Here is an 11,283-nt window from a genome sequence, read left to right on the forward strand (position 1 = left end):
TGCTAGATTGATAATATGAAATTTTATACAAACTGTAAGTGAGGGTGATGGAAATAATGTTAAAAAACCTTTTTATAAAAGATAAATAATTCTATGTAGAATAGAATATAAAGATGTAATATCATTGGATGATTTCAGGATGATATAATGAAATGCCATAATATAAATTTACTTCAAATTTAATATGTTTCATATAAAAAGGATGTAATAATAGCTATGCTTAATGGATGTTTAACAATGATAACTATTTGTATACATGTATATTAGATTGATGATACTAACAATGGAAAAAACATGGAATTGAAAATTACTAGAGAATGTTTTCAATGCTAAAATAATAGAATGACTTAGAATAGGATATAAAAAATTCTTTATTATTGGATATATTGAAGATGATATAATGAATCATTATAATATAAATATACATATTTAGAATACCTTGTTTAAAATGGAGAAACAATAGTGATAATCAAACAAATGAAGTATAATAATAATGTATACAAAGATATTTGATTGACAATATGTGATTTTTGATAAAGCTCAAGTGATGACTATGGAAAGGATGCAGAAAGACCTTGTAACCGATCGACACACTGTATGCAGTTGAAGAGGCTTTTATGTTATATGTTTTGTGTGTTTGTGTTTGTTTGAAAATAAAAAAAAATATTTTTTTAAAAAAAGAATGGTTCTGCCATCAGCTGCCTCTTTTATATGGATGATATCACACTGTATGCTAAGTATGAACAAGATGTCAACTTACTGATTCATCTGATCTGGATCTACAGTGAGGACATTTGGATGTAATTTGGATTAGGGAAGTTTGGCTGGCTGATAATCAAGACGGAGAAGGGAGTTAAAACTAATGGGGTGAAACTACCAGCAGGCCACATAGCAGACATACAGACCAGCTTCAGGTACCTTGGTATCTCACAGTCACTTGGGGACCATGATGAGGAGGCAAGGTAGACAGCAATATCCAAGTACCACTAAACAATAAGATAAGTTCTTACTAGCCAGCTCATTGAGAAGAACAATATTGATTCCATCGATGTATACATCCTACCAGTCATCAGATAGCCTGCCAGTATAGTGAGCTGGCCAAATAAGACATGGAAGTTGTGTGGTGAAGACCCGCCAAACAATGTATGGAAGTTTTCATCCCAAATCCAACACCCAGATATTATGCATCAGATGGGGGGGATCTGGTGAGTTTCAGAGTCAGATTTCTGGACAAAACCAACATCCAGGAGTACATTAGTAAGATTGCACCCAAAGCTGAGTTGCTTACAGTATATCTGAGTCAGCAGCGGACATGAGAGAAAGATCAAGCACAGGAAGAGCCATGGCATGACAAGACTCTGCGTGAGATGTAGGGACACTGGGCGCTGTATTTAATGGTTAATTGTAGTTTCCAGTTATGTCAGAGTTTTTTTTTTTAAATGTATTTTATATTTTTACAAGGGGACACAATGGCTCAGTGGTTAAGGATGCTGAGCTTATCAGCTGGAAAGCTGACAGCTCGGATTTGAAGCACAACAGATGGGGTGAGCTTATGTTATTTGCTTCACCTCCTGCCCACCTAACAGTTCGAAAGCATGTAAATGTGAGTAGACAAGTAGGTACCACTTCGATGGGAAGGTAGTAATATTCCATGTGCCTGGGCCTTTAATAATGCTGGCCAAGAAATGGAGATGAGCACCTCTTCCCGAGTCAGAAATCATTGGAAAGGGGAAACCTTTACATTTTCTTAATGTTGCCCCAAGGACGCTCAGTGGCTAAGATCCTGAGCTTGTCCATCAGAAAGGTCAGCAGTTCACCAGTTCGAATCCCTAGCACCACGTAACAGAGTGAGCTCCCGATACTTCTCCCAGCTTCTGCCAACCTAGCAGTTCGAAAGCACGTAAGTGGGAAGGTAACAGCATTCCGTGCACCTTTGGCATTTAGTCATGCCAGCCATATGACCACGGAGACGTCTTTGGACAGCGCTGGCTCTTCGGCTTTGAAACAAAGATGAGCACTGCCTCTAGAGTCGGGAATAACTAGCACATATGTGCAAGGGGAACCTTTACCTTTATCTGAATGTTGCCTCTCTTCCACATATTTATTAGATTTTATCATAACTATTATTTCTAAATTACATTGTCTTTCATATTGCATGTATATGTTCATTAATTGTTGCTAAACTGAAATAATAACCACAATTAATTTTGTTTTTCAGAGTGGCGTTTGTAATGAAGAAACATTTAAACACACACTTACTAGGAAAACATGGAGTAGGTACACCAAAAGAAAGGTAAACTAAAATAATAGTTTTATAGCTCTGTGTGTGCATGTGTTTAGTTAATAAATAAGTATATGGTACTGGGTCAATGATTGTCTCCATACACATAGGAAACAAATAGATACCGTATTTTTTCAATTATAAGACGCACCTTTTTTCCTCAAAAAAGAGGCTGAAAATCTGGGTGCATCTTATACATCAAATACAGCATTTTTTGCCGCCCGAAGCCCTGCCCCCTTCACCAAAATGGCCGTGCATAGCTTTATGGAGGCTTTCAGAGAACTGGGGGCTGGGGAGGACAGAAATAAGCAAAAAACGGGCCGTTTTTGCCTCCCCAGCCCCCAGCAGCACTCTATAAGCCTCCATAAGGCTATGCATGCAATTTGACAAAAAACGGGGCCGTTTTCATGAAAAATGGGCCATTTTTTGCTCGTTTTTGCCCCCCACGCCCCAGGAGTACTCTGCAAGCCCCCCCCCCCAAGGCTATTCATGCCTTTTATTTGAAAAAAAAAACGGGCTGTTTTGGGGAGGTTTGCATGGTGCAAAAACTTTTTTTCTCCCTTTTGGAAAGCTCTTTAAATGATTGATGAGAATTACATTGATCAAGTGCTGGGCCAGCAGGAACAAAGTTAGGTGCTGCAGATTGTCAATGATTTCCTTCTCCAGCACATGGATAAATACACCTGGAAACATCTACCTACCTACCTATTCTCTCTCTCCCTACCTACCTACGGCATTTCTTCCTCTCTCTCTCTCTATCCCTCTACCTACCTACCTACCTACCTACCTACCTACCTACCTACCTACTCTCTCTCTCCCTACCTATGTACTGTATTTCTCTCTTTCTATTTCTCTCTCTCTATCCCTCTACCTACCTACATACACACTCTCTCTCTCCCTACATACCTACTGTATTTATCTATCTATCTCTATTTCTCCCTCTCTCTCTCTCTCTACCTACCTACCTAACTACTCCCTCTCTCCCTACCTACCTACTGTATTTCTCTCTCTTTCTCTCCCTCTCTATCTACCTACCTACTTTTTTTTTTTAATGCCTCTTTAAAACCTTGGTGCATCTTATACTCCGGTGCGTCTTATACAGAAAAATACGGTATATACTGAGATAGATTAGATAGATCGATAGATAATAGATAGATAGATAGATGATAGATAGATAGATGATAGATAGATAGATAGATAGATAGATAGATAGATAGATAGATAGATAGATAGATGATAGATAGATATCTTTCTCATCAATTGATTTTTCTGTTGCTGTGGCCCAATGAAGTTTTGATTCTGTAGGGATGCTTGAAGTGGGTATAAAAGTATTAAGTTTCTTGCCCTATATATAATATCTATTGAAAACCACTGGAGACATAATCAGAAAAAAACTTTTTGTTAGCATTTAGATAGACATTCATAGTGAGAGACCTGAAGTCTTTAAATAGAAGGTGAAATGACATTTTTTTTAAGGTTGTAAATCAAATTTTCTTGCTCTGGCAGAATCCTTTAAAAATGTCAGTGATGAAAACCCTAGTCTATAAATTAATGGTTAAGCTAATCAAATCTAATCAAATTAATCAAAATCCAATTTTGACATTGAGACTGAAAGGAATGATGAAGGGTATAAGTTTCTCTCTTACGCATAAAGCCTCTCTTTGTGTATGCTTTTATAATATACTCGGGAAACTGCATGGTTCTAATATATATGGTTTCTATATGTATTTCCCATCAAATACGTATAAAATATCATTTTAAAAGTATGGTAACCTATTCAAAAATAACACTGCGCTGAACACGCCAGAAGTACAGCTGCACCCATGGATTATGGATTATTATGGATCTGTATATTATACTGTTTCATATTCTTTCATGTCTTAGAAGCTAATTGAAAAACCAGGATGATTCAAGTTCAGTTTTATTTAGTTCAGAATAGTTTGCATATCACTGACCTTTATCTACACTTGTTATTAGCACAAATTTCTTCCATTTCCATTGGTACAATGACTTTGGTATAGAGTAAGTGGAAGGAGCAAATGCTTACCATATCTCTTTGCTTGCTGGTCAGGGACAATTTGATGATCCATTGTGCTACCATGAGGAATAAACAATAACTATTGGAAACACAATGAAACATCCTTTAGTGGGGAATTACAGGGTGATTAAATCTAATATAGTCTGGGCTCTCTGTCTGTATAACCACCTTCAAAATTTGGCTTGACATTTTTAAGCATCACATTTTGATGCTTTCCCCAAATATTGTATAATTCTTTCTCTAGGAAGAAAATATATATTAGAGGCCACCAGTTTTCATACTTCCAGTAATTCATTTCTTTTTTTGAAACTGGTGTTTCATAAATTATATTCCAATCCTATTATATACCAACTGATATTTAGATCACTTTCAATATCTCAGATTTTATATACAGTATGGATTTTGCCAAGACGGGCTCATTCTCATTGATGCACAAATATTTATCGAGGGCTCTCTATATAAAACATGTTGTTATAGATGCTCATTCTTTAAACTAGAGAGTGGCCATGATTTTCAACAAAGCAGAAAAAGCAAAATTTGCAATTAAACTTGATATAAGAAATAACAAAATAGTTTTTCTTTACATTTAGATGGAGTTGCTTTGTCAACTGATGGGTTGTATTGGGTGAAAACTCCTTGTTTCCCCCTTCATCTTGTTTTTCTTTCTATGCTTTGGGTCGGCAAGAACTCTAGTGTGAGATATGGTAGTAAGATATTCACAATAGATGGGTATCCTAAGTGCCTGCCCTAGGGAGTTATATAGTGTAGAAGACTAGGCTGTTTGTCAAGACTTCATGATGAAAGGTAGAAGTGATAGGTCACTTCCTCCCTGGAGGACATTGGTTTGTAGATTATTAAAAAGCATTCTACTAGGTCTTCAGCAATCTAAAGCCTTGATTCCCTCAAGCTTTTCCTCTGCTTAGTTGTTGGAAAACAACATGGCTTCAAGTCCAGGCTCTAATTGCTATTCTCCAAAATCAGGTTCATTATTTCTTCCTCTTAGAAATAATGGAGAGAGCCAGTTTGGTGGAGTGGTTAAGACCCCAGGCTAGAAAATGGGAGACTATGAGTTATAGTCCTGCCTTAGCCATGAAAACTAGCTGGGTGATCTTGGACCAGTCTCTCTCTCTCTCCCCCCCCCCTCTCTCTCCCTCCCTCCCTCCCTCCCTCCCTTAGCCCACCTCACGGGATTGTTGTCGTGGGCAAAATAATTGGAGAAGATGTGTGGGATAAGTTCACCACCCTGAGTTATTTGTAAAAAAAATAAACAACACCCCACCTAATGGCAAGGTAAAGTGGAGGATTTCACCCATCACAAGAAACGCCTAGTACATCTATTTATATATATATATATATATATATATATATATATATATATATATATATATATATATATATATATATATATATATATGTATATATATATATATATATATGTATATATATATATATATATGTATATATATATATATATATATATATATATATATATATATATATATATATATATATATATATATATATATATATATATATATATATATATTATTTATTTCCATTTCATTCTATACAATCACATGTTTACTGTGCATAACCGAGGCATATAACATTGGGTAATAAACACAGCCCTCACTTTTATAGAAAATGCCCCCTACAATACAAACCCAATATACCGCCTTAGCCCACCATACACCCTCTTTCATCCCCCTCCAACTTTCATTCTTCCTTCTCTCATACCCTTCTACACCTACTTCCCCTCCCCCTCCATCTAACCCTAACCCTATCACTCCCTCTCTTAATCCATTCCCTCCCTTCCTTCTCCTCCTCCTCTCTCTCACCCTCTCCACCCTCCTTCTTCTTTCACTCAGCTCCTCCCTTCGGTATACTTCTATTACCTTCCAATATATTCAGTTTGTTCTGTTTTGACACTCATCTATTAGATATATTAAGTGTATAGGAAGCTACATAGATTGGCCAGTTTGAGAGCAGGATTATCTAGTGCTTTCTTCTAATGTTTTGTTTCATATCCAGATAATGTATTTATACTGAGGCACAGCCAGTTACCATATAATTGTCATAAATATTATGTAAGAAGTAGCTTTCGCCACCCCTGTGACTGGGTGTACTGTAAAGTATCATTCCATTGATATTCAGATTCTCTATCTGAGGCTGGGAATCATGATTTTTAGTAATCATTGAGCGTTTTAATCTTTATCTGTGTAGCATTGCTGTGTCCCCTCTTTTCTGTAAAGATTTCTGGCTAATCATTTAATTCAAAGCTTGCACAGGAAAGATGTGATGAATTGTCATTGTCAGCTGTTTCTGCAGCATTTTGTGCCCTTCTGACCTTAAGAGCAAAGGCACAAGTTCAGAAATCCACATTTTGTGCTTTTAAAAGTTCCCTAAACTGGCAGGAAGGTATATTGATAGAGATGACGGGTGTGAGATTGTATCCATTCTTTGGAAAACAAAACACAGCCATTTTAAAAAGTGAAGTTGCCCTGTTGACAGGGCTTTTCTAACAGTGCAGCATTTATTTTTAATGTCCCACCAGGCTGAGTACTTGTGGAAGATTTGGACTCACAATTTTAATTTCCCACTAGCTGTCCCTTGCTGGTGATGAGTTAGATTGAAACAGTACAGTCCATTTTGCTGATTTTTCTGCTTGTTCTTCCCTGGTGTTTGTGACTGGATTTAAGGAGCATTTAATCACAATGCTGAACTAACAGACTGGATAAACTCATTGTAATTTACGCAGCAAGGGAGCAAAGGCTTCTATTTAAGAGATTAGCCTTAGTTCTGTCTTTGGTCAAATACTACTGCTTAGTTTTGGACAGACTCTATTGCAAATCTAATTTATATTATTAAAACATACTTTTCTAATAAGTCTTAACAAAAGATATTAACCATATTAAAATGTGTCTTTAAACTTCAGAAAGCAAGACACCAACTCTCCTCTCCTCTTCCTCTTCTCCCCTGATTTGTCCAGTAACGTAGGTCAGTTTAATTTTTATACTGATCTACCCGAAACAGCATGGGTAATGGTGAGAGATGATAGGAGTTGTGTTCCCTATAAAGGAATACACATCCCCACCTGTTCTGAGAATAAATAAATAAAGTCAAAACAAACAGATTGTAAAACATGCACAGGTCAAATGGAGCCTGCTGCCCATGCAGATGTAAGAAATACAGAACCATCTGCCATGAAGGTGGTTAGAATAAAAAAGTTTGATTCTAAGAAAAGAGATGAGAACTCCAAATTCTTTTGTCTTTTACTGAAAAATAGTAGGAAAGTACATGTATTTCTATGTGCACACAATACGTTTATAGTCGAGTAGCACCTCAATCTAATGAGCTGCCATTTAGCAGGTTTCAGATATGTTTAACCACACCGTTTCTAAAATCATCACTGCATCTTGGGTAGTTCAGGCAAAACAATTTAGTTATGTTTTTATTTTTTTCCCTTAACTTTACAACTATTTATATTATTTGAATAATTATACAATGGATGTAAAATTACCACAACTGTCATAAAATCAATGTAGTTGATGCAAATTACACAGATTATGAACTTTTTATAATTAATGTATAGATGGGAATAAGGGGCACACCCCTCCCAATTAATCCATTCTATGGAGGTTTTATTGCAATCAAGTATATATTTCATACTTTAGTAAATACTAGACATTATTAATTGGCTCATAATTTTTTTCAAGTCTTTGTGGTTGAGATATGCAAAGATAATTTTTTTAAAATCATACATGTATTTGTGTTCAAAAGAATATATTGAAATAAGTTCAAAAGATTTCATGTCTATGAACATATAGAGAGTAAAAATAACCTCCTATGGGCTTCTCAAGACATAATAAAAATATTTCCTAATGAAGCAGCTTGCATTAACAAACATTTGATAATATAGATAGTTGCATTGAGAGGAATATCTTATAAAATAAGATAATACGTATAGTAAAACACTTTGGCAAGAAAGCATTGTTTAAAAATTAGATATCTAGTTAATCTTAAAGAGTAGCACACAGGTATTTTTCAGGAATAGGTCTTCTTTACCTCTGTTCAACCTATCAGTGAATTTATGTGCTAAATAAATATTTATATTAATAAATGAAAACATCCTCTTTCTCATGCTATTTGTGAAGTTGGGTTCATGAACACATTGGGGATGTTATAACATCTTCCCTGCAGCACAGATCAATCTTTACTGCATCTATCTAACATATCAAAGGAGTTTCCTAGACTTTATATTTTGGGAGACTTCAACATACTCTACTTGGGGACTTGGCTAATGGCATGTGACTAAATGGCCACCATGAGAACCATGGGTTTCTTCCAGATGGACCATTTGGAACAAAATTTGAGGGTAGAGAACGTTTCTCTTAGTTCTTGCCATGGTAAATTCACTGTCTGGTTTCCACAGAATTAACCTGCTGCAGGTAGGAAGGACATGTTTGATCAGTCTGCTTCAGGCACTTCATGGATTCTGTTGGTCTCTCAATGCACTAAATGGAGTTTTGCACTTGCTGAAGCCATGGCAGGTATTTCTCTTTAGCACTTGGTCTACTTCTGGTCTTTGTTGGCACTTGACAAGACTGCTCATGAGTTACCTCACTCTAGTTAAAATGAAGTGGAAGAAGAAACACTTAGAAGGATTCTTCTTTCTGAGTTGTGAATTCCATTTGGTGGTGGTGGGTGAGAAGAGAACACACACTCCATTATAGATTGCCTCAGAGTTTAGCCTGGTCACTGTTATTGTTGAACACATATAAATCTGTACTGTTTAGTATTTAAATAAAATTTTTGGGAGATCATTTGTCTACATAGAATAAATGCATGCATGTATATATCATACATATATACATACATACATTATACACACAATAAATATATGCTGATGATACTTAGATTTCTGTGCTCTTGGCCAATATCATAGAGACTCACCCACTACCACCAAATGGAATTCATAACTCAGAAAGGAGAACCTTCTAAGTATCTCTTCTTCCACTTCATTTAGCTAGAGTGAGGCAACTCATGAGCAATCTTGTCTAAGTGCAATGGACTGCCTTAGACTGAACCCTAGTAAGATAGAGCAGCTGTGGACCTGGAAACTAATTGAGTTCAGAGATAATCCATATCAACGCTGACTTCAATACAGAAACATATAGACATAGAATCAGAAAAAAAATCTTCTAAATACTTATTGTCATTTTGGATGTATCTATGAACTATGACTTAATTCTAAATTTCAGGACCACTGAAATATGAAATCGTCCTGTTTTAGACTAATTTTTTAGTGTAAATATTTAATGACTGGTGTAACTTTTTTTAAAAATCCTTTGGCTTTAGTTATGGTTTTCTTTTTCATCTTCTAAATCAAATGGCAGAATTACTCACACAGCTGGTGCTTCTGCTTTATTTATGCACTCTGTTATATAGTTCCATGAAAAAACATTAGCCAACTAGCTGTATTCATTTTCATAATTATGGTTGTCCGTTTTCACATTTGCATGACCGTGAAGATGGCTGCCTCATCCTAATACAACTGATATATCCATTAAATTGTTGGCATTTCTTTCTCACTCTTTTTTAGGGGATAAATTCAAGTAACATTTCCACCATGCTTTCTTTTACAGCTATCTAGTAGTCTGTTTTGGACACTGAGGCTCCCTGTTGAAAAGAAAATATTAGTAGTTAATTTATAGCAGATAAAAAGTACAGTGAATTACATGAAGAAGGTAGAAAGATTGTGTTCCAACTCTTTGGTCATGAACACATTTGTAAGACTTGGTAGTCAAATTTTATTTGGTGTTGAGTGCTAGAAACAAATATTGTACGTTACACTTTAAAAACGTGAAACAATTAAGACATTCTTAAGTTCTGCTTGACTTAATTTGGCTACACATGAAACTAGTGTGCCATTACTTCCAGTGGTGGGATTCAAAAATGTTTACTACCGGTTCTGTGGGCGTGACATGGCTTGGTGGGTGTGGCTGATTTCCAGATCAGCTGGAATTCGGGAGGCAGAGAATTGATGGGGGTGGGGCCAGTCAGAGGTGGTATTTACCGGTTCTCTGAACTACTCAAAATTTCCGCTACCGGTTCTCCAGAACTGGTCAGAACCTGCTGAATACCACCTCTGATTACTTCCTTATCCAGTCTTTATTTAGGGTTTATTGGTGATCTCCCATCCATGTCCAAACAAGCTTTTGGCCTTGTTTAGCATTTTGTAAGGCCAAAGTTCTGCTACCGAGCTGGGCAATTTGAGTTGTGGAAATGTTTAATTTCTGAAACCTGTTAGGTGCATTATTTCCTGCAGGAGGTATATTAATCCTTTTACATTTCCTTCGGGTGACTGAGCGTACATTTGTATCATACATACTAGCTGATATGTTGCTGTTTGCCAGCAGTATGCCCAAAGTCTATATTGTAGAGATTTCATTACAGGTGAGCTACAACAATCACTACCATCCTTGGCAAATTTAGTGGTAGCTATCTCATAGTATGTTAATAAAGGAAAAGGAAAAGCTGCCAAAGTACATGCAGAATGCTTCCCTCAGGAAATTAAGAAGTATGCACACCATGGGGTATGCAGGATATGACTAACAGGCCCTCTCAGTTTCAAATCATCTTCAGCAGCCTGAAAGATTTTCTCCCCTGTGACAGTCATATGGAAAAGCATCTTTGAATCAAACCAGCTCAAAACAAGCTTTACTTAGTCATATCTTGCAGATTTTGATCTTAAAAAATTGTTGTGATTAAAGATGGTCCATTTGAAAAAAAGATTCTTATTGGATTAATTTACTCATTTTCTAATTTCATTATTGGATTTTAATACTGCTGTGTTGTATTACAGTTGTTAAATAATCAGTTATTGCATGTAAGATCCAGACTCTCTTTGCATGAGGAATAGTATAAAACATTTTAAGTACATAAAATAATGATTCAGTTAATT

At 36.0% G+C, this 11,283-nt stretch overlaps 1 protein-coding gene across 1 annotated transcript in view; it reads left to right on the top strand.

Moving 5' to 3' along the window:
• Positions 1 to 11,283, top strand: part of ZNF407 (zinc finger protein 407) — a 367,412-nt gene that overhangs the window by 160,298 nt on the left and 195,831 nt on the right. Inside the window, exon 4 of the mRNA XM_087707329.1 lies at positions 2,219 to 2,293. Coding sequence (XP_087563455.1) covers positions 2,219 to 2,293 — 75 coding nt within the window. The remainder of the gene's footprint in view (positions 1 to 2,218; positions 2,294 to 11,283) is intronic.

The sequence above is a fragment of the Thamnophis sirtalis genome, unplaced genomic scaffold (assembly GCF_051295495.1).
Source record: "Thamnophis sirtalis isolate CommonGarterSnake01/CBP01778 unplaced genomic scaffold, rThaSir2_p1.2 scaffold_2, whole genome shotgun sequence".
Taxonomy (NCBI): Eukaryota; Metazoa; Chordata; class Lepidosauria; order Squamata; family Natricidae; genus Thamnophis; species Thamnophis sirtalis.